This window comes from Aphidius gifuensis, linkage group LG4 (genome assembly GCF_014905175.1).
Source record: "Aphidius gifuensis isolate YNYX2018 linkage group LG4, ASM1490517v1, whole genome shotgun sequence".
NCBI classification, from domain to species: Eukaryota; Metazoa; Arthropoda; class Insecta; order Hymenoptera; family Braconidae; genus Aphidius; species Aphidius gifuensis.
In genome coordinates this window covers 24,604,421-24,628,149 of record NC_057791.1, presented here as the reverse complement: position 1 = coordinate 24,628,149, position 23,729 = coordinate 24,604,421, and the positions used below count along the sequence as shown (strand labels likewise).

The following is a 23,729-nucleotide window of genomic DNA, read 5'->3' as shown; positions in this document are numbered from 1 at the left end:
AACCAAGATGATGTTTTTTTTTTTCTCGACCACACCCATCATCTTCATCTTCATCGTCATCATCTTCATTATAAAAATCAACCATCATTCTTAGATAATAATGAATAATTATCAAAATAATAAATTTTTTTAGCAAAATTTAATTATCATTTCGAAAATTTTAAATTAATTTTATACATTTAATTCAAATTAACCGTTAACTTTTGCAAAAGAGAGATCATTCACCTTACAACTTGAATATCATTTTATTTTTTTAAATTTTTTCTCAAATAAAAAAGCATGAAAAATTATCATTTCGAAAAAGAAAAAAAAATCGAAATTTTTTTTCGAATAATTTTTTTGTTCAAATAATTAAATAAATATTAAAGTGATATGTTTAGGAGAATTTTTTTTTTTGTCTAGATGATTGTATTGATAGTTGATTGATATTAAAAAAATAATTCTGATTAATATTAATGTTAATTAAGGTAAATTAATCGACGATAAAATAAAGCCAATGTTTACTATTGTATTCAAATTGTTTTTATAATAATTATTATTAAATATATTTATTAATTATTATAAATATCAAATGTCAATGACACATAATTTTAAGTGTACTTTTTTATAATTAATAATATATTTGTATATTTTTTTTTTCTTTTGAAAAACATGTTAATTTACGACGAGGAATGATCTAAACAAATTTATTCGTGAAACGTATTATGTGGTTTTTTTTTTTCTCAGATTATTATTATATATCGTTTGTAATAATTTCACTGACATAGATATTATGTATGACTAGCTTAAATTAGTTCGAACACAGTTTTGCATGAAAAAAACATACATACTTGACCTTCAAAATTATTATTTGACAATTTTTTATGTACGAACAAAATACACTGAATTTTTTTTAATAATCATTTGTGTTTACTCTTTTTTTTCTCTTCGAAATTTATCAATATTATTATTATTATTGTTTAAAGTATATTCTAAAAATATACAATTAAATAAAAAGTACAAATTTTAAAGTTGAACATTTAATTTTCGAAATATTAAATCTCAATTTGATAGAAATTTTAAATTTTAAAAATAAAAAATTTCCTTTTTTTATTTTGTTGTTATTTTTTTAAATTTATGGAGGAATTTTATGTTTTTTTTTGTTAAATATTAAACTGTTTAATTGCCTTTTGATAGATATATAATTTTTTTAAACTTTAAAATTGAAATGAAATAAAAAAATTAAATATTGAGCACCTTTTTTAAATTGATACTCGGGAACATTTGATAAATCTATCGAAATATATATAATAAATTGATAAATATGAAATAACAATTTTAATGAATAATAAAAATTATCAAATGCAACAAAATATTATCACAATTATATAAATTATTTTACTATAATTGTGATTATTAAATTATTACTTTAATTTTTGATTAACAAAAGAGACTAAACTCGTTGTCATGTTTACTTAAAAAAACAAATTAATTAACAAGCATTTGTTTATATAATTAATTAATTACGTAATAATAATTAATTACCATTAAAATTACATCTTTGGAAAGACAATAAACTGCGAATATAATTATTTATAATTAATAATAGATATATATTTACGGCTACCGTGGTTTGTCACAACGATCCTCCAAATATATTCAATTTTTTTTTTCTTTTTCTTTTCTTTTTTCTATATTAATTATTAATGTTATATTAAATATATATATTTTTTTAAATATATCATTATTAATTCGACAATCACGTATTTTATTTTCTCGCTGATAATTTTTTCTTTTCTTATTATTATTTTTCGTCAATATAAAAAGAAAAAAAAAAAGTCGATTTAGCGTGCGCATTTATTGCCGGACTAGAATTGAGTTTTACATATTATTTATTACGAAAAAAAAAAAAGGTATGATATTACTGAAAAAATGTAGAAAAAATGTTGTAATAAAAAATTCATAAAACTAAATAAATTTAAAAAAAAAAAACTAACAAATTAACTCGTTATAAATAATTAAATTTTGTTTAATTAATAGTTACGATTTGAGAAAAATTTCAAATTTAGAATAGCTTTTTTTTTACTTGGCATTTATTATGCCAATAAACTGATTGAAAAAAATGAAAATATATATATATATTTACACTACACTAATACTTTGGATAAACAAAATGAGAAAAAAAATAATATTATTTTTTTAAATGTTTAACGTTGATATATCTTATTTGTTGATTATTAATCTTAATGAAAATTAGTTGTCACTTTCAGCGTAATCATCACTATCACCACTGTCAAAGTTTAGTGATTTATCATGACGTCCATCTTCTGGATAATCTTTGGCAAAACATTGTCGTGTTTTGCTGGCTTCTTTGTCACTTTTAATGGCATCTAAATTTTGTTGATATGTATCATCTACAATACCGCGATCATAAAGCCTTCAAGATAAGAAAATAAATTTATAAATAAAAAATAAATAGAATAATTTAATTTATAAATACATACATCTGATCATTCTGATCATTTCCACTTTCTTCAACTACTAGAAGTTAATAATCATCACCAGCAAAACGATCCCAATCAGAAAGCTATTAAAATAAACAAAATAAAATTTTGAATAAAAAAAACAATTAAGTAATATAAATTATATTGAATTAATTACCTCATGTCCATCAGCATCATGATCTCTTGTTGAAGCAAATGGATCTCTTTGTTCATGATCTAGATATTTTTCAAGATTAAAAAATGTATCAAAAAATATTGATGTCATTTTACATTTTTAAATCACTCAATGATATTTTTCTTGGTATTGATGGATGTATCATATCAAGCATTTGACATAAACAATCTTCAAATGGTAATGTTTCCATACCAATTGCTTCCATACGATCCAATTGCTCTTCATAAAAATATTCCAATTCATACATTGATAAATAACCATCACCATCAAGATCCATACATCTAAACCAATATTCAATTGCTGTTGGATGATTTTTATCTTCTTCAGATAATAAAAACCATACAAATTCAGTATAACTCATTTTATCTGAATGTTGTTGTGCACCATTAATACCACCACGTGTTACAGCACCACTAAATACACGTTCAATTAAACGTGTTGATAATGCATGATCATTATGACGTGTTAAATCCATTTTATCAATTAATAAATCATGATCACGATCAAGTTCCCAAAATTTACAATAAATAACATAAAAATGTTCATAACTAAAGTATGATGTTACTTGATTAATGTCTTCTTCATGTTCAAGTAAATCAATAATATCAAGTATATTTGATTTACGTATTTCAGTTATACTTATTTTACCAGACCAACAACGATTAACACAATAAAAAATTCTAGCAATAACAGTGTGTACATAACGTGAATGAAATTCAGTTGCTTCTTTTAAAAATGTTAAACCAGGATGTGTTTCAACAACATCTTGCACTAAACATACAAGATCTTCTGGTAATAATTTATCACTTTTACCACGTGTATTTATATTTATAAATTTACTAGCTTTATCATGTGAATTTTTATTTAATTCTTTCCAATAATCCAAAAAATTTGTTAATTCAATTGTTGAATTTTTATCACCACCACATGCCATAAATAATGGTATCTTCCAGTATAATGGTAAATCACAAGCTTTTGTTATAATATTAAATTGTGATTTTGTTGAACGACAACCTGGTAAACTTTCAAATGCTTTTGTTATTTTACATATTGTTGCTTCAAGTTGTGACAGTGATGTTGGTTTACCACCCGGATAATAAAATCTACACAATAAATAAATACAATTATTATTTATCAATTATTATTATTATATATTTTTTATTATTACCTTGGTATTCGAACATTTTTATTGGCTTTAACATGTCTCTGAAGAGTTGTATGCGGTGGCAGAGCTCTTGATTGTTGCTGCAGTATTCTCTCACGTACATAAGACTACAAAAAATAAAATAAATAACAATCAAACTAATCAATTAATTATAAATTAAACCAAATAACTTACCTGTGATTTTTGTGTATTATTTACATCATTATTTGTATTAGTATTATTATTTAATCTATTTGTACCAATTGATGATTGTCTTGGTCCACGTTTATCTAGTAATAAATCACTTGGACATTTTTCAAATATAAGTACTCTTTCAGCAACTGATCCACGCGTTACCAATGGTCTTACTGGATTATTAATATTTGTTGATGATGAATTTGTCGTGTCATTTGCAGCTGCTGCTGCTGCTGCAGCTCTAATATGTTGTTTTTGTTGATTTGTTAATTCAGGATGTGGTACTTGTTCTAATCTTGTACGTGGTGAATTAATTCTCGGTCCCCATTTTGTTGTTGTCGTTGTTGTTGGTAATTGTGTAGTATCAATTTTTTGTATATTATCAACTTGATCAATTGTTGTTGTTGTTTGATTATTTTTTTTATCTTCAAGTTGTTTTTTTTTATTAAAAAAATTAACAGCTTGTTCACTTATTAAACCATTTGTACCAATTAATATTGGTTTTGTTTTTCTGGTTTTGTTTTTAATAATAATATTATCAATTGGTAATGTTGTATCTTCACTTATAATTGAACCAGTTTTAATGCATTTATTAATCTTTCTTCTTCACGTGCAACTTCATCTAAATATGATGCTGCTATTTGTGTTGTACGACTTGTTGATTTTGATGCTTCTGATGTTATTGATAATGATGATGATGTTGTTTTGTTGATGTATCATTTAATAATTTATTTTTAATGGCCATGTTGTTAGTCCAGAGGACTGACCACCATTATTATTTATATTATCCACTGTAATAATTTTGGTTGGTGAACCAACCAATACACTCATTGGCCTTTTTGGCTTGTCAATAAATATATCATCAATTTTATCACTCAAATTTGATAATGTCGATTGTGATTTTTTTATTTTTGGTCTTATTTTAATTTGTGATTTAATAATATCAGTATTTTTTTCAAATTTTTCAAGGGCAAATTGAATTGACGAGGGTAAATTTTTATTTAAATATGATGATTTTTGTTGTCTAGCACGATCTTCAACAACAAAATTATTAACAAATTTTACAAGTTTATTTTTATCATCATTTAATAAATCATTTTTTTCATCTACATCATCATCATCATTTTCATTACCATTATTATTATTATTTAATAAACATTCAAGTGGTTCAATAATATTGCTATTATTATTAAAATTTTGTTGTTGTTGTTGTTGTTGTTGTTTTGTCAATTGAATTGTTGGTGTTAATGCACTACCAAATTTATCAACAGCTGTATCATTACTGTGACAATTTAATATTTCAGTTGGTGCTAAACCACGACTTTTCCATGTTTGATATATTGCCTCAGCATGATCACTTATTTGTTTAGCAATTGCAGCAATATCCTCCTCACCCGTGTTATCATCAGTAAATTTTTGACGCATTTCATGTTTTGCTGTTGCTGCCATTTCTTCATTGATCTTGATTTTTAATTTATTTATTTTTAATGATGCTTTTTTGGGTTGTTATTAAAAATCAGTTGGACTGGTTTCGAGTAACTGGCTGACACGGCCAGTCACTCGATGATTTTATCAGTAATAATGATCCAACAATCATTCTTTAAAATTATTTATTATTTATATTATTATTATTATATGCTTAGACATCTATGTCGCAGTGAAATTCACGTTTCATTTCCGCATTGCAGGATCTGAAAGAGATAAAATAAAAATTACTTTGTGTTATTTTTATACTACTTGAAAATATTACGAGTTGTCGTTTTAAACGTGTTTTTTTATTTTTTTTATTTAAATTTTATTTATAGGAAGATTGTTATGGTGTAAAAACAAGTTAAAGAAAAATATTTATCTTTATCTAAAAATAAAATTCAAATATTTTATTAATAATCTTGTCTATTGAGTATTTTTATTTTTCAATATTTTAAAAAAATAATTACTTTTAAAATTTTGATTGTTGGATTTATTTATTTATTGTTTTTGATGCTAATTATTTTTGTGGTTGTTAAATAAAAGTTCATTTAAGTTTATACAATATTTTAAACACTTGCCAAGTTGTTTAAAAATAGTCATTTTGTGTGTTTTAAAATAAGGAAATATTTTTTTTTAATAAGCTTATACAAAGTGCCAAATTAAAAATTGTCATTTGTGTGTAAAAAAAAACAAGTTATTTTATGTTAATGTAGGTTTATTTATTTATATTTTTTTGATTCTTTTTTTGAATTGTATGTCATTGTTTATTTTTATTGCTAAACATGGTCAGTGATGATGTCAATGATCATTGTCAATTACGACAGTTTGCCAAATGAAATAAATACAAGGTCTTTTGGTCTAATAAAAAATTATTTTTTTTCATTTAAACCAAGTCATAAAATAACAGGTAAAAAAGTAGTTGTATAATAATTTAGAATAAAAAAAATATAATAAAATTGAGAAAAGAATAAAATGTTAAAAAGACATAAAAGAAATAATTTTTTTTTTGCTGAATAAAAGAAAAATGTTTGGGCTTTGATTATTGAATGGTCATATGAAAAAATAAATAATAATAAATTTATAAAAATCAAAATAAAATGACAGGTATTGTGGGGGCGGGTGTATGCATACTCGTATGTCTAGAAAATGTGTCATAAAAGGTATGGTTAAACATGCCTCATTGAAATTCCATAACGCAACAAGTTTTTTTTTTATTTTTGCGAAACGTGTCTTATTTCTACGTGGGTTATTTTTTTTTTCATTTCATTCTTTTTAACAACACGGTTAATGAAATAAATAAACATTTATTTACAAATTTAATTTGATGATTTGTTTATATAATAATTTTTTACGCGTATATTCGATTTTTTTTTAATTAAAAAGAAAAAAAAATAATTGAAATTAGATTTTAGTCTTTTAATTAGATGGGAAATGTATTGATTTATAAATTTATTTTAGCAGATGATAATTTATTGACATAGAAATAATAATGGAAATTAAAATTGAAGAAAAAATTTTTGTAGTAAAAAAAAGAAATCATTTTTTTTTAATTTAAAAATCGAAATTTAAATTTTTTATTATTGAAAGTAAATGTAAATTAAGGTTGAAAAAAATTTAACTTAGTAAATTGGTTAATTTTTTATAATAATAATGATTATTATTATGATTTAATAGAAAAAAATTATAAAATCGAAAAAGAATTGAAATCGAAATTAATTTTTAATTTTTAAATAATTACTAGAGAAATATTTTTTTTTCTACAAATTTAATTAAGTTTAATAAATCCATAATTTAATAATAATAAAAAATCAATAACGTATATCTTGAATTTAAGAAAAAAAAACTAGATTGAAACTAGATTTACAAGAATAGACAAATAAGAAAAAAAAAATTTTTATAAAATCAAAAGTGACTTTTATTTTCTAATCAGCACGTAATAAAATAAATAAAAAAATTTATTCACCGTTATAAATTAATTCATCAACTCGATTAAAATGTAAATACATCAATAACAAAATTTATAATCGAAAAAAAAAAAAAAAAACATGATAGAAATTAGAATACAGCTGAACAAAAAAATCGAAAAAAATAAATCGAAAAAAAAATTTACAAATATAATTTAAATATATCAATAAAAAAAAAAAAAAAAAAACTAGTTAATAATTTAACAAGATCTAATATTCTAGATTAGAAAAAAAAAATAAATAAAAAAAATCTAGTTGAAAAAAAAAAAACAAACAAGGTGAATGAGTGAGTGGGTTTCGATTTGATGAAATTTTTTTTCTTCTTCCTGACATTGATGGTACTTTTGGTTATCCAAATTTTGAATATCAACAATATATATATTATTGTGTGTTAAATTTTATTTATTAAGATATACATAATAATATATAATCGTCTCTGGTTGAGCCTCGACTGTGATTCGTTTATACTCGCATCGTGTCGTCGATCTAAGAATAAAACACACCAAGCAGCCATATTTGGCAATGGTCGAGGCTGTTAAATTTTTCTGATGGCACATAAAAAGTAAATAAATTAATTAATCTATTAATTATCATTCAATTTAAAAAACATCATTCAGTTCATCATCGATCACATCATCTTCACCCCAGCTGCCGACATCAAACCCATCAAAAATATTATAATGACTCTCGAGAAATGACAACTTTTTTTTAAAATAAAAATTTCTCTTTCAACTTCCTGCTTTAAATATAGAATTTATATATTATATTTATAATTTTCATTTTTTTCTAAGCTACTCAAAAAATATTAAAAAAATATAATACAAATAAATCATCATTTTTAATTTAATTTTTTTCTACAAAACAAAATTAATTTAATCAAAAAAATTATCTAGAAAAGTAAAAAAAAATATACTATTGATAAAAAAAAAAAAATAAAACACTTGTATCAAGATAAGATTTAAAAATTTAAAAATAAAATACAAAAACCTATTAACAACAAAATAGATAAAATAGAAAAAAAATTTTTTTTCTATTACTTTTTAATTTACAAATATGAATTTATGATTATTGATGAAATAAAAATTTAAAAATTGACCTCGAAACAAGCCCACTGTAAATAAAAAATTTCAACACGTGATAATAAATCTTTTGATGATAATGATGATGATGAAGAATAAATGTAAGTCGAGGGTCGCACCCACCTTCTCATCCATCAATCGATCGATAGTCATTGAGACCATTATATCTGCTCTCTTTATTTTTATTTATTTTTATCTATTTTTATTTATTGTCATCATCATTATCATGATCATCATTATAAGCTCTATTTATTTTATTTATACATTATTTATTTGATAAACAATCAAACTGTCATTGAATAAATTTTTTAGAATTTAATTCACCTTTTTTTCGTAGACAAAATAAATCAGATAGAGCCTTTTTTTTTCATCAAACTATTTTTACTATTTTATAGAATTTTTATTTTGGAGTAACATGTTGCAGTTGGATAAAAAATAAAATTGGTTTTTCCGGGTATTTCTTCTTGGAAAATTCATTTTATCTCATTGGCAAATATCCAAATCTTTTAGCTCATGAATTTACAAAATCCCTTGGCCAAATGTCGGCAAAAAAATTTCTCCTACTTTCTTACCAAGATTAATAATAAATAAACTTTCAAAATTACATTATTTAAAAAAAATAATAAATGATATTTGAAGGGAAGAATATGATCCAGGTGATGGTGATATTTGTTATTTTTTTTTTGTAAAAATGGAGGTAACTATGAGAGAAAAGAGAAAAAAAAAAAAAGAGAGAAAAAGAGAAAATCGATGCTACAGACGAGACGTAAATATTTCTCTCTCCACTCTGGTTACAATATTATTATTTAATATTAATTTTAACCACATTGAATTAAATTTCATAATAAAAAATATTAAATTAATTATGTTTAAGGCTGAGCAATGTGGTTGTTATTTAATTGAGCGTGTAAATGATAAATTACAAAGTTAATTGAAGTCTTACCAAGCATCAAGTAGAATTTATTTTTTATATTTTTTATTTTCCATTGAAATATTCACTTTAATTTTTTGCTCAAATTAATTATTAATATATTCACTTTATTTATTTATTTTAAACAATTCACTCCATTATTTACACTATAAAAAATTTATAAAAATTAAACCAATTCACTCATTTTTGTCTTGATCAATATTTGTTTAGTTTTTTTTTTTTTTTCTTTTTCTCGTTATATCATTTATTATTTAATCAATTTTTAACTATTTCCACGAAATTATTTGTCAACACAAAAGACGAAAATAATATGTGCTTGTTGAATAATAAATTATAATTAATAAAAAAATAAAATATAAAATATTTGACGTTAAAATTAAAAATAATAATTAAACAAACCGATCGACAGAGAAACAGATAAAACACTGGATGTGACTTATTTCGACACACACTGTCATTCTTTTGTGTGTTGATAATAATAATAAATATTATAATTGTGTTTTTTTCTGGGTGTGGAGAGATGGTTTGCTATTGGTTCAAATGATCCACCATGTTTTTATAAAGCTGACTGATCATTGGTTTAAATATCTCAGCGGGAAAATATAAACAATTTATTAAAAATTTTAACTTTTTTCCATTTTTTTTTTAAATTTATTAATAATTATTATATTGTTGTTGAAGCTATTAATAAATTTTTCAATAATATGTATTTTTTTGAACACTTTATGTGACAAAAAAATGATTTTGATTCAACATTTAATCAGGATTTATTTAAAGAAATAAAGAATAAATTCAAAGACATATTTTTAATCCAAATTTATCAATTAATTGGAGTATATGTTGCTGCTTAGCCTCTCGTCATTGTGAATCATCAGCATCACCTAAATTACCAGCGTATATTGTAAAAAATTTAGATGAATATTAAAATAAAGTTAGTTATTTTATTGTTATGAAAAAAATAATATCGATTTAACATTTAATCATGATTTATTTAAAGAAATAAAAAGTAATGTAGTAACATTTTTAAATACAAGATTATTCATGGTTTTCTCATGATTTTTCCAGATTTCTCCGGATCTCTTCGGATTTTTCTAGATCTCTCCGGATTTCTCCGAATTTTTTACGTAAGACTTTCGGAGATATTTACGGAGTAATCTCCAGACTATTTCTATAATATCTCCGGGTTTTTTCCAGAATTTTGACTTAAAATTGTTAAAAAAGGATTGTTAAGGGCATTTTAATTAATTAAATAAATAAATAAATAAATAAATAAATAAATAAAAAAACAAACATAAAAAAATGGAAAAATTAATAAGAAAAAGTAGAAATAAGAGTTTACCTATGTATGTCGTATACGAAAAATAAAAAAGAAATTTTTTCTCAAAAAATCCGGAGAAAATCGGGTGAGATTATTTCTACCAGGGAAAGTTCACGCTCCATGTTGTTAAATTAATTGATAATATATTCATGACATTTTTTTGTAATATCATCCTTTTGCATTTCAAAGCTCAATCGTAACATCAACAAGACATTGTTTGAAGTGATTTTAGTTGCACCTTGCAATTGACAATAGTAGTATCACTGAATACTGATTGAATAAAATCAGCTGTTGTTTCGTTTGCGTTTTTTTATTGTTTGGAAGACGTTTATAAGCAGATAACTTTGCTTGCCACGCAAGATGACCATGTTAGACGATAGCTGAAGACATGATGCGTGGGTGTTGTTTTTATATGTAAATTCAGTGGCAATTGAACTTTTGTCTTTAACCAAAGGTTTTGTTATAATTTGGGTAGGTGAACAACATACCTGCCGTCCTTCTTTCTTTGAACATGTTTTAAGAAATGATTTTCGCATTCTGTGTCTCCAAAAGACTTAGGTTTATTAACTATGACTTCTTCTAAAGTCCAAAATTTTTGTAATATTGATTGTCTAGGTTTATTGAGTGACATGTGTGTTGTATTGGACTTGAATTTACATTAATTGTGTTCCCGGTTGCTACCCACCCAAATTAATTTGTGCTTTTACTCCACTCATCGCATAGAATTTCCGACGAATTGGCATCGCCTGGTAGAAATAATTTCTCCGTAAAACTCCGGAAAAACTCCGTAAAATTCCGAAAAATTCCGGAAATACTCCGTATCGCTCAGTAGGAATTGGCCCATTAAAATTTTTTAGTCATTTATTTTCCTTCATTTTACACAGGAATAAATGAGCCAATTCCGGAATAATCCGGAGCAATTTCGGAATAATCCAGAGCAATTCTGGAATAATCCGGAGTAATTCGGAATAACCCGGAGCAATTTCGGAATAATCCAGAGCAATTTTGGAATAATCCGGAGTAATCCGGAGATATTCCGGAGCAACTTCGGAGAGGGAGCAGGACAGTGCCACGACCGTTTTTATTCACTTTCCGGCTTGGTACACTTTATTTCAATTTATATGAAATAATAGGTGCTTTTTCTCATGCCGAATTTTCTGTCGGATTCCTACTTCCGCAATTTGCCCCTTCTTCTTTTTACAATCTCTTTACTTGTTATACTCAAACCTACCGGCACAGAAACTAAAATTTTGCGGATTAAGCAGTTTACATATATGTGAAGAAAAGATAAATTGTGGAAGTAGAAATCCGATAGAAAAATCTGCCATAAAAAAACGCATCTATTGTTTGTCATTGGTTCAAATATTGCAGGGGGAAAAAATAAAAAATTCATTTAAAAATTCAACTTTTTAAAATTTTTTTTGTTAAATTTTATTAATAATTATATTGTTGTTGAAGCTGTTAATAATGTTTTCAATAATATGTATTTTTTTAAACACCTTGTGTGAAAAAAAAAAAATTTTAATTTAACATTTAATCATGATTAATTTAAAGAAATAAAAAGTAAATTCAAAACTATTTTTTTTAATTAAAATTTATCAATTAATTGAAGTATGTGTTGTTGTTCAGCCTCTCGCCATTCTGAATCACCAGCATCTCCCAAATTACCAGCGTATTCTGTAAAAAATTTAGATGAGTATTAAATTAAAGTTAAAATTTTTTATTATCATTTACAATTGAACATGATTATTGTTGATTATTACCTCTCATAATATGACGAATAGTTTTTAATGAAGCTCTTCTTTGTGAAAGTATCCTGGTGACTCTCTGTTTAACAGCTGGTGGACAACCAGCACAAGCTTCAAGAAGAATAAAATCAACCAATTGTAATGTAAATAATCCACCATCAAGTCTTTTTAAATATGATTCTTCTTCTTCTTCATCTTCCTAAAGTTAAAAAAAAATCATTTATTATAATATACAATAATCATTGATTCAATTTACATTTATAATTAAACAAACCTTGGTATTACTTTCAACTTGTTCAACTTTTTCAAGATATTTAAAATGTAACTCCATTAATCTATCAACTTTTTCATAATCATTTTCAGTAAATTTACTCAATAAACGTTGACGTTGTTGACCTTTACAATTTCTCAACATACTAGCAACAATTGACACAACATGCTCTTCATGTTCATCAGTTGTAAATACTTTTTTACGATTTTTTGATGGTGTTTTCATGAACAAAGGGAATATTGTTCTCAAGCCAAGAATATCAACAAATTTCATACAATTGTCTTTTCCATCTGGACCATTCATAGCATGATCCAATACCTAAAATATAAAGTAAACAAAATATCATTAATTAATCATTTGATAAAATGATTTTTTGTAATTATTTTTTAATTTACTTTTAGTGATCCATTTCTAGACATTTTTTTTTCACGAAGCATTAAATTCATCAGCTGCAAGCCTTCTCCTTTTAAAAATTTTTCTCTGTTAACTGGTACAATTAAACTTGATATCAATACATTAAAAAGATTTTCCATCATTTCTTGTTCTTCAGCTGATTGTGGATCATGTCTCTTGTAATGCTACAAAAAAATAAACATGAATTAGATTAAAATAACTATGAAAATCATGAAAATTAAATAAAAATATTACAGATAATTGTTGAAGAAGAACATCAATGCCATCAATATCACCAAGAAGTAGTTTATTTTCTTGTGTTTGTTGTAGTAAAATTGATAATAATTCACTGGCATATAATTTATTAGCATCAAATGGTATTTTAGCTTTCAATCTACGCAATAACCACTGTAAAAGTCCCTGTTTTCCAGCATCAACACAAAGCTCTGGTCTAAATTCCAGTAAATTTTCAAATATAGCTAAAACAACAATGAAAAAAGATGATTAATTAAATGATAAACAACAAATTAATGTTAATTAAATGATGTATTTCGAGTTACCAAGTGTATTAAAAACACCATCACTTTCTTCTTTGACAGACTCATCAAGCCTATCAAGATTTTGTACCAATAATGCACAAATTTGTTGTTCCAATAGAGCATCAATAAGTGCATCAGCACCATCTTCACTCTCATTAAGTATATCAACATCTGTTAGCTCTTGTATAAGATCAACAATACCAACAGCAATATCAGAATTTTCATGTGATAATAAATCAAGAAGTGATGGTATTGCACCAAGTTCAACAACAGTTGGATATAACTCTGGATTTGTTGCAACAACATGAAGTTCTTGAAGTGCCTCATGTAGCTCCACCTCTGATTCCATAAATTTTTCTGGTTGATCTGGAAATTTAACTCTCATTTCTTGATTTCTCAATGCACGTTTTTCAAATAATAATATCATTCTTTTTAAACTGGCATCATCAAGTGGTTCAACTTCAGCAGCCTCAGTTTCAACATATTTTAATATTTCTTCTTTTTCTTTATCAGTTAATTCTGGCTCAATAACTTCATTTGTTGCTGGTTTGTTATTTTTTTTATCAGTTATTATTTCATTTGCATTTCTTGCTGGTGTACCATCTGGTTGATGTGATGGATATCTTTGACGTGCATGATATGGAGTTTTTATTACATTTTTCATACGTTTTGTATTTTCCCATTCGTCTTCGTCATCTTCATCACCAGGAAGTGAACGTTTTGGAGTATTTGAAGGCTAGAATACAAAAATTATTATTTTTTTTTGTTTAATTTAACAATTTATTTATTTATCACTTACTTTGTATGACAACAATTCACCAATATCCATTTTTAATTGTCAAATAAACTTATTGTTTATAATTAAATTAATTTTTTATAAAAAAAACAACACTGACACTTTTTTGTTGTTCAACAATAAACAATCCTCAAAAGTTTGGGTTTATTAACCTAGATGGCATGAAAATCAGAAAAAAAAAAATAAATAAATACTGGCTACACGTCATTCATTGATCAACAATTCAACATTGTTCATAAATAAATACTTGAAATGATTGCACCAGCTTAAAATGATAATAAAAATAAATATCAATATCATATTGTTTTAATTTAAAAAAAAAATAAAAATGGAAACATTGTATCATCAAACAAATAAATTGGTCCAGGAAACACAATATTTGTGTACCCAGCTGGACAAAAGAGGAGTAAATTATGATCAAGATGCAATTGAAAATGACATATTGTCAAAGATCAATCAAATAAACAGGCAAGTAAACAATAATCAACCAAAAAATAAATTTAAAATTCATTAATAATCTAATAATTGTTAATTTTTTAATCTAGCAATTGTGAAAAATTGGACATTTATTGTATGAAAGGACCAATAACCCAAAGACAAAATGCAAAAATGCGTGTTGATCAATTAAAATATGACAGTCGTCATTTAACATCAGCATTTAACACCTGGAAAAATCAAAAATTACGTCAAAAACAAGCTGAAGATGAACGTGAAGCTTTATTATCACAAAAATTTACAACTAACGATCATGTTGACATAATGATTGATCATAATTATCAGCACAATAATCAAGTTAAAAATGCCAACCAAGGTATTGATAATTTACTTCAACATGGTTCAAATATTATTGAAAATTTAAGATCACAACGTATGACATTAAAAGGTGCTAAAAAACGTATTATTGATATTGGTAACACATTGGGTTTATCAAATACAACAATGAGATTAATTGAAAATCGTGGACATCAAGATGGTTATATATTAATTATTGGTATAATTATAACATTATTAATAATGATACTTGTATTTATCTATCTTACGTAATTAATATTTATTATGTCTACAATTTATTGACATTCCATTGTGAGCCTAGACCAACAAAAAAAAAAAAATAAATTAAAATTACACTGTACATAAAATTATAAAATAAAAAACAATATTATGATGATATTTTTTTATCTAAATTTAATTGTGATAAACATAATGCTTGAAGTGGATCCATGTTGTTGTCAAGTAGGCTAGAATTGCTCTCATGTTGATCAGCTTCATTGAGAATATTTTGTACTTGTTGTCTAAGTTGTCCAGTAAATTTTTGTATTGCTGAATAATTTTTTTTAATATCTTTAACACATGAATTAAAATCATTCCATATTGATGAGTTTGTATGTGATAAATATAGCTGTTTCCATAAATTTAAAGATATTGGTGCAACACTTGGCCATATAACTTGTTGATTTGGTTCGTATAATGGATTTATAAATTTTTCCAAAACATCTGGTCTATTTATGTATGACCAAAGACTTGACGTACGTTCAGCAAGACGTATATTTATTCTTTCAGCTTCTGTATCACCTAAAAATGTACCATACTCTGAACAATATGCATGTTTAAATAATTCAATAAGCATATCAGTTGTATACTCGAAACTATATTGAAATTGATAATGCAATTGATAAAGACAATCAAGAAATAATAAAAATGTTGGTGATGAATTATTTTGATTTGATTGATAATATGCTGAATGACGTGTTCTTGTAAAAAATGGATGTCCAGCTTGTAACCATTCACGTTCTAATAATGATTGTAAACCATGTATTGTACGACAATTTGGATTTAATATTATTTGTGCAAGACTTGTTACAATTAATGTTGAATCACGTCCACTATTACCATGTACCAAAACAGCTGATAATTCTTGATGTATACATTGTGCAACAACACATGATGCATTCATTGCACTTTGTACAGCAGTAAGCCAACCAGAATTATCAAGACGTGATAACCATTGTCCAGTTGATGAACAACAATCATTACATGCTTCAATTAATTTACATAATGAATCATTTAATTCAGCATTACGTGGTACATTTTTATAAACTTTTCTCCATTGTGCATATGCTGAATCAATTTCAGTACCACCACCACCGCTATTTTTAGTTTTTGAATTTTGTGCTTGATTTAATGTTCTTGTATCAATAATATAACCACGTCTACCAGCACCCAATACACTATTTAATAATCTTTCATCTTCCTTACAACGTTTACCATTTGGTCCACATAATGGTTGTCCACTTCTAAATAATATACTACCACCATCATGACGATAGCATAGAATTGGAAATCTTCCATTATCACGAAAATTTGCTGATGATATTATAACATTGTCATCAATAATACGTGGTACAATTATTGTTGATGGATATGATGAGCATACTTTGTAATCACGATTTAAATAACTTATACGCCATTCATCACCGTGTGATGCTAATAAACTTGACCACTCTGATACTGGTGTATAGGCTGACCAACCATCTTCATTTTTGTTGTTTAATCCTTGTGATTGTGGACGATAAAAAAATGGATATTGATATATTTGATCTGTAATTTAATTAGCAGTGTTAATTATACAATTTACTCTGATATTTTTTAACATCATTTTATCTTACCTAGATTTGATAATTTTTCTAATGAAGTGACAACTGATAATAGCTGATCTGTTGATGGAATTTCAAGTTGAAATATACGAAAATCTTTACATTTTAATATTATACTTCCACCTGGTATTTGATTGTTAATTTTTTTCTCAATGACATCAATATTTCGATAGAGTAACTATTAAAATACAAGACAATTAATTTTTTTTTTGTTGATGATTGATGTAACAGATGGTGAAGACACTTACCCATAGTTCTTCTCTGTGATCTTGTCTAGATGACAAAAGCAAATGATGACCACTTAAACACAGTGTTCCTTCTTGACTTGGAACATTGTCATTTGTTTTTTCTGTCAATATTACACTGTCAACCTTTGGTACTGTTATCAAGTCAACAAACTCCATTTTTTATCTAATTTTTTTTTTTTTTTAATTTAATTAGGTATATTAATTAGCTTGGAAACTTTTTTTTCTAATAATTTAATTTATTATTGTTATTTTCATGTTTATTGTTTTGTCTATGGAAATAATTTTAATAATTTTATTTTTGTTATTTATTTATGTTTTTTATTTTTCAACATTTTGACAGGTATGGCCCAGGTGGCTGTCTGAATTTTTCGATTCTCGTTTAATTAGAGTAGGCGGCTTTCGATACATCGTTTCGCTCGATAATTAATATTCGATATAGATAAAATATATTTTAAATGTGTATTTTTTTATTATTAAATATATGAAATTAATTAATAATAAAGTAGTTGAATATTTGGGGTCAATTTATTTTTCAATATTTTTTTTATCACGGTATACTGCTTTGGCGGAGAAATTTTCAGTTGAAAAAATGGTGAAGAGAAATTTCTCCGCCAGTATGGGTAATTTTCAGAAAAATGTGGAGAAAAAACGGAGAAAGTCGAAGAAAAGTCGGAGAAAAATAATAAATATATTTCGAATAATAATTTGTTGATATAAGCTATTTTTATAAACAAATATTTAATCTTAATTAAGTTATTGGTTAAATATTTTTGTGTGTGGTTATGATATGTCTATGTTTTCGATAAGGTAAGGTTCAAGTTTTAAAAAAAAAATTCACAAGATTCCTCAATTTTGTCATATAATTCAAAGAGTTTTCTCTCTGTATGATTGCATTTTATCCAATATTTCAAACAAAGAAATGATTTATTTGATCTTCCATCATTTTTTTTATAGCCATCATTTTATTTCACAATTTTGCAATTGAAAATAAATTTTGATACGGAAAATCGGACGAAAAATTCATGCAATAATAAAATATTCAAAATCGTTTTCTATTAAAAAAAATGTATAAAAATTTAACAAGTTTTTTTTTTGGTGGAAAAAAAATTTCGAATATTTTTTTATTGCATAAATTTTTAATAAAATATCAAATAAAAGTTTTTCAAGCTTTATTTATTTTTGTATTTAAATATACGACCTTGACTGTTGTGCTTTTGGGCTACATATAATTAACGTAATATGTAATTACATGTAATTATATAAATTATATCAACATAAAATAATTGCCGAATGAACAGTATTTATTAGCAACTCATAACAATAAATTCTTTATTCTAAACATGATCCTTTTCTTTTTCTAATAATTTGCATTATATTTGTGAATTTATTAAAGGCTTAAAAATTATATTATAAATGCTTAACATTTAATTAAATTAAAATAATAATTAAATATTTAAATATTTTTAAAAGCAATCGAAAAAAAAGTTTTCCTACTGACCGATAAAAGGCTTCCAAAAAAAAAAAAAATAATTGGTTGGCAACTCTGGCCAACTTTCTTTTCTGTCACGACTCCCAAAGTCTCAATACACGTTTATTTTTTCGTTAAAAAAAAAATTAAAAAACAATAATTAATTAAAATGGGCTTTGAAAATATTTGGTACAGCCACCCACGTAAATACGGCCAAGGATCAAGATCATGGTGAGTTTTGTTAATTACCTGCAAATGTTTATTAATTGTTTTTTTTTGTCAATTAAAAAATAACCCGGTTTTCATAACCTCAATTAACTCATGCAACTTCATGTGGTTAATTTGTTGGAATGGTTTATTTAATTTTCTCAACAACCTGGTGAATTTATTTTAATTTTGTGTATTGTTTTTTTTTTACTTGTAGCCGTTCATGTGCCAATAAACATGGTATCATCCGTAAATATGGCTTGAACATCTGTCGTCAATGCTTCAGAGAATACGCCACTGATATTGGCTTCAAGAAGGTAAAAATTAAATTATCAATTATTTGCTAATATAAACATACTAATTTTTGTTTTTTTATATACTTTCAGCTGGACTAATTGATTATTCAATATTATTTAATCCAAATTGTACAACATTATGTTTTGATTAATTAAACAAAAAAATTATAAAAAAATATCAAAAATTTTTATTTTTTTACATCCTTACATATATTTAAGGCACTTTCATAGCACTGGTATCAAGTGTTATATTTAATTCCAATTAATATCAATTTTATTTAGTTGATAAAACCATTTTTAATAATATTTTGATTAACACTTGTATTTATGATGCTCCAATATTTCGTAACTGTGTTTCTTTTATGCAAGTTTAATTATTGTCCAGTTATCATGGCTTCTCATTAAAAAAAAAAAGTAAAAACAGTGTTTGTGATAGATAATTTTAATTATTACTTGAAAAAAAATATAAAATATATATATTTACAATGTGATGGTACATAGATACAACATGAATACGTAAACATAACACCAAGTGTATTTTTGCCATGTACTTGTTCCCCTGTGGTCCCTTTTAGAGATTTATTTTTCTCATATAGCTCGAAGAGCAGTATTAAAACCCCAAGCATTAATAAATTCCTTATTATTTATATTATTATTAATTAGTTTTTGCAACAAAAGTGTTTGTTAAAAATAAAAAATAGTTATATATTTGAAGAAAGCTCAAGCATAGCCTCTCATCAACCTAGCCGATGTATAGCCCCTCTCTAAAAGTAGTCAACTTTTAAAATTATTAAAAAAAAAAGGTTTATAATATATATCAACTATCTACTGAATAAATTTTAAGAAATGCTTTTAGGATTGTTGGAACGTAGCTATGAATGTCCTTAATTTTAATTAAAAAAAAATAATTGAATTGGCTGAAATAATAACAATTAAACTCCAAAATAAATAAGTATATTTAATTATTTTTTTAAAAACTAATAGTAACTCAAAATTAATTTAATTATTAACATTTTTTAATGTAAAAAAATCAATTATTTTTGTTTGACCTTTTTTATAAACAGCTGGACTTTTTTGTACAATTGAATTTTTTTTAAATGGATTTTTCTTTTTATGTGATGATGGTTTTTCGAAATTTATTTGTTTATTTTCTGGGCTTGTTATTGTTGATGGTGATTTTTTGACAAATAAATTTAAACTAGAGTAACGTTGGTTTGTTGGCTTGTTATCAACTCTGTCTTCAACTGATTCATTTTCAGCAATGACATTCCAAAGTGATCGTTCTTTTTTCTTAACTACTGGAGTTATTAATTTATCATTTTGTTTTTTATCTTTATCAAAAACAGCATCAAATTCATGACAATAATTATCAATTAAATCTCGTACTTTTGAATTTTCTTCTTCATCAAAATTTTTAATTTCAAGTACTTCACTGGTATTTTTATCAATTGGTTTTTTTAAATTATCAACTTCTTTTAAAACAATTACTTCACTGGTATTTTTAACAGTTGGTTTTTTTAAATTATTAATTTCTTTTAAATTTTTCGTTTCAATTGGTACTTCATAGATTTCAGGACTTTTTGGTTTTTGTAAAATATTAAAATATTTTGTCAACGGTTTAATTTTACTTCTATTAAACAAGAAACGATAAAAATCCAAATGATTTGTCGTTGATGATTCATCTTCATACTGTCTCAGTAAACAAAATAAATTGCCTAAAAAAAAAAAACCCACAATAATTAAAATGTATCTTTCAACAATAATAATACAAGAAAAAATTATTATACCAATTTCGATATTGCGATCAACAAGATGCCAGTACATTTCAGCAACACTATCACGTAATTTTTTATCACCAAATGTAAAATAAACCATAGGTCTTTTAGCAACAGCAGCAGCCATTAATTGTATCAGTACTTTTAACTGTGGATTACCACGAAATGCACCACATCCCCAATTACCAGTTGCAATTGCTGATAAATCATCATGATGCATTTCTGAAGAACTAAATCCAACATAAGCCTGCAAAGAAAATTAATAAATATCCTCATCAACTGGTCATTAATTTAATCTTCTTTTAAAAAATTATTCATTCAGGCTGATGAATCCATTACCAATTAATATTATTTGAATTATAACAAACCTTGTTAAGTTCACGAATAATATTTCTACTTTTAAATTGTGCTTCAGCTTGTGAAAAACATAATGCATCAATAGCAAGAACAGATGTTCTACGTCTTCCACAATTATCACGTGGTGTTTCATCAATAAAATCACCAGCCCATTTAAATGTACTACTATAGCCTTTATATTTACTATATTGTTCAACACCAGTTATAATTAATGCTTCAGTATCATCAAGTGCCTCTGTTACCAGCATTGTCACCATTAATTCTGGACAAATAACAAATCTTATTTCTTCTTGTACACATCCCCAACCCAATACACCACCTCCCAAATATCTAAAAAATCAATAACAAATTAATATCAAAGTATACAGTAAATATAATATCAAATTAAAATAATAAAACAACATACTTATTGGCAAAATCAACTTGAAGAAGACCAGCACCTTCAGCTTCAATTGTTCCTTTACTTGTAATATGAAGTTGACTCAATTGATCTGTTAATTTATCCCATCTTGGACAATTTTCTTTTGGTATATAACGACGTTGAATTGTTATTGTTCCTTCTGGAGCTAAACATATATATAAAATAATAATTAACAATTAAAAAACATTTTTTTTTAATAATAAACAACTGATAATTTTAATAGAAAAATTAAACGTACTTGAAGCTGTTACACGACGAAAATAGTGACAAATTGCTTTTAATTTTTCAACAACAGCTGATGATCTGTCTGGTCTTTCTTCATTGAAACATGAAAATAATCTAGAAAATTAAAATACATTATTATTTTTCAATAAATATCATAGTAATTTGGATTAATTAATTTATATTTTTGTATAATTTATTAACCTGTTAAAATTAATTGATGGATAATGTGAATATTCTGATTGTGGATTTGTTGAATTTCTTCTTGGAAATGTACAAAAAAATGCATTTGCAATTAATGAAGCAACTTGTAACTGACTCAAGCTAATTGATGCATTAATATGACATTTTAATAATGGTATTGGACCAGTTATAAGCCTTGGTAATTGTAATGCAAGTTGTATTATTTTTGGAAGTAAATGTTGAAAAAATATTTCAGTTTCACCTTCTTCCATTACATCAAAAAAAAAATTATGTAGTGCTTTAAAATCCCATCTCAGGGCATATTTATCATTGTAAGAAAATATTGCTGTTTCTAGTTGTGAAACAGAAACAAAATTTTGTAATAATGCTTCTTGAATTACTTCCCATCTCAATCGAAATTCACGTGGTTTATTTTCCTGTTGTTAAACGAAATTATTAACATAAGAAATAGCTAGTTGTTGATTAAATTTGATGATGATAAACTTACATGTTCAATTGGATAAAGACTGTGTTTTGAATTTGGCATTCTGACATAATTTACAGACCATTTGTCAATTGGATTTGTTGGATATGGTTTCGGTGGTCCTCGATTATCAAGTGGTAACTAAAAATGTAATTATTAATATTTTTGTTTTATCAAATTTCGATGATGTATTGATATTTACACGAAATAAAACAGCATGAGTGTTTGATGGTACAATTGGTGGATGTTGTTGCAAACCAAAAGGTCCAAGACCTTTGTGAATTTCATCCATACTAATGCCTTTCCATTCTGGTGTGTTGTCTGATAATTCTGGCTCATTTTGATCAACATCAAATGCTTCAAATGATAATTTTAATAATTATATAAATTTATATTTTTAATTAACACTTGATTTATTACCTTCATCATAATTTGGTGATGGAATTGAATCTAATGTTTGATCATGATCAGAAAATATATCTGGTGATTGGGGACCTTCATCAAGTGTCAACAATGATTCTGCCATGTTTATCTTTAAAAAATCAACAAAAATAATAACCAACAATTTATTATCAATAACATTTATAAATATATATTTATAAATTATAATTACTCTTGTTTTTATCTGCCAGTTTGTTGACAATTATTATCCAAAATATATTTTGTTTATTATTTAATTAATATCATTACAGTTAATTTTTTTTACATGTTTATTTGTCAAATAAAACAACTTGTTATTATTGAGTTATCATTATTTTTTTTATTGAAAATAAACTAGTTGTTTATAAATGAATAAAAAACAAACAACAACAAATTTATTTGAGCTTGTTGGCAGCACTGGCCAGTACTCCAATAGTCCATCGACCAACACACATGCAAACATGTTGATATGTTCATGTTAACATTTC

At 25.1% G+C, this 23,729-nt stretch overlaps 5 protein-coding genes and 1 pseudogene across 5 annotated transcripts; 2 read left to right on the top strand and 4 right to left on the bottom strand.

Moving 5' to 3' along the window:
• Positions 1 to 736: 736 nt before the first annotated feature.
• On the bottom strand, positions 737 to 5,501 carry LOC122855966 (annotated as a pseudogene).
• A 6,664-nt stretch (positions 5,502 to 12,165) lies between these two features.
• Positions 12,166 to 14,676, bottom strand: LOC122855915 (beta-catenin-like protein 1). Its single transcript, XM_044157604.1, has 7 exons — positions 14,510 to 14,676; positions 13,732 to 14,446; positions 13,427 to 13,650; positions 13,174 to 13,356; positions 12,782 to 13,096; positions 12,523 to 12,706; positions 12,166 to 12,436 (listed from the first exon to the last, which is right to left on the bottom strand). The coding sequence occupies exons 1-7, from the start codon at positions 14,537 to 14,539 to the stop codon at positions 12,348 to 12,350; spliced, it is 1,740 nt and encodes a 579-aa protein (XP_044013539.1). The 5' UTR covers positions 14,540 to 14,676; the 3' UTR covers positions 12,166 to 12,347.
• Positions 14,677 to 14,705: 29 nt separating this feature from the next.
• Positions 14,706 to 15,550, top strand: LOC122855953 (Golgi SNAP receptor complex member 2-like). The gene is made up of 2 exons (XM_044157661.1): positions 14,706 to 14,974; positions 15,052 to 15,550. Exons 1-2 carry the CDS (start codon positions 14,835 to 14,837, stop codon positions 15,548 to 15,550), a joined length of 639 nt encoding a protein of 212 aa, XP_044013596.1. The 5' UTR covers positions 14,706 to 14,834.
• Positions 15,551 to 15,652: 102 nt separating this feature from the next.
• On the bottom strand, positions 15,653 to 17,758 carry LOC122855914 (myotubularin-related protein 9-like). Its single transcript, XM_044157603.1, has 3 exons — positions 17,409 to 17,758; positions 17,173 to 17,338; positions 15,653 to 17,104 (listed from the first exon to the last, which is right to left on the bottom strand). The coding sequence occupies exons 1-3, from the start codon at positions 17,562 to 17,564 to the stop codon at positions 15,666 to 15,668; spliced, it is 1,761 nt and encodes a 586-aa protein (XP_044013538.1). The 5' UTR covers positions 17,565 to 17,758; the 3' UTR covers positions 15,653 to 15,665.
• A 1,195-nt stretch (positions 17,759 to 18,953) lies between these two features.
• Positions 18,954 to 19,560, top strand: LOC122855964 (40S ribosomal protein S29). The gene is made up of 3 exons (XM_044157676.1): positions 18,954 to 19,107; positions 19,301 to 19,400; positions 19,470 to 19,560. Exons 1-3 carry the CDS (start codon positions 19,046 to 19,048, stop codon positions 19,476 to 19,478), a joined length of 171 nt encoding a protein of 56 aa, XP_044013611.1. The 5' UTR covers positions 18,954 to 19,045; the 3' UTR covers positions 19,479 to 19,560.
• Positions 19,561 to 20,322: 762 nt separating this feature from the next.
• On the bottom strand, positions 20,323 to 23,671 carry LOC122855903 (poly(ADP-ribose) glycohydrolase-like). The gene is made up of 10 exons (XM_044157589.1): positions 23,435 to 23,671; positions 23,242 to 23,353; positions 23,024 to 23,178; positions 22,846 to 22,962; positions 22,359 to 22,774; positions 22,171 to 22,271; positions 21,918 to 22,077; positions 21,523 to 21,841; positions 21,167 to 21,401; positions 20,323 to 21,094 (listed from the first exon to the last, which is right to left on the bottom strand). Exons 2-10 carry the CDS (start codon positions 23,345 to 23,347, stop codon positions 20,379 to 20,381), a joined length of 2,325 nt encoding a protein of 774 aa, XP_044013524.1. The 5' UTR covers positions 23,348 to 23,353; positions 23,435 to 23,671; the 3' UTR covers positions 20,323 to 20,378.
• Positions 23,672 to 23,729: the final 58 nt, after the last annotated feature.

Bases quoted from the DNA above. Each gene is read 5' to 3' on its own strand.
- LOC122855915 (XM_044157604.1), bottom strand. From the start codon at position 14,539: ATGGATATTGGTGAATTGTTGTCATACAAA. The intron at 14,447-14,509 runs GTAAGTGATAAA...TTTGTATTCTAG, and splicing joins GTGAATTGTTGTCATACAAA to CCTTCAAATACTCCAAAACG. The intron at 12,437-12,522 runs GTAATAATCAAC...AATTTTTTACAG, and splicing joins TATTCGTCATATTATGAGAG to AATACGCTGGTAATTTGGGA.
- LOC122855953 (XM_044157661.1), top strand. From the start codon at position 14,835: ATGGAAACATTGTATCATCAAACAAATAAATTGGTCCAGGAAACACAA. The intron at 14,975-15,051 runs GCAAGTAAACAA...TTTTTAATCTAG, and splicing joins AAGATCAATCAAATAAACAG to CAATTGTGAAAAATTGGACA.
- LOC122855914 (XM_044157603.1), bottom strand. From the start codon at position 17,564: ATGGAGTTTGTTGACTTGATAACAGTACCAAAGGTTGACAGTGTAATA. The intron at 17,339-17,408 runs GTAAGTGTCTTC...GTATTTTAATAG, and splicing joins ATCACAGAGAAGAACTATGG to TTACTCTATCGAAATATTGA. The intron at 17,105-17,172 runs GTAAGATAAAAT...ATTAAATTACAG, and splicing joins AGAAAAATTATCAAATCTAG to ATCAAATATATCAATATCCA.
- LOC122855964 (XM_044157676.1), top strand. From the start codon at position 19,046: ATGGGCTTTGAAAATATTTGGTACAGCCACCCACGTAAATACGGCCAA. The intron at 19,108-19,300 runs GTGAGTTTTGTT...TTTTACTTGTAG, and splicing joins GGCCAAGGATCAAGATCATG to CCGTTCATGTGCCAATAAAC.
- LOC122855903 (XM_044157589.1), bottom strand. From the start codon at position 23,347: ATGGCAGAATCATTGTTGACACTTGATGAAGGTCCCCAATCACCAGAT. The intron at 22,078-22,170 runs GTACGTTTAATT...ATATATGTTTAG, and splicing joins TCGTCGTGTAACAGCTTCAA to CTCCAGAAGGAACAATAACA. The intron at 21,095-21,166 runs GTATAATAATTT...TTTTTTTTTTAG, and splicing joins TGATCGCAATATCGAAATTG to GCAATTTATTTTGTTTACTG.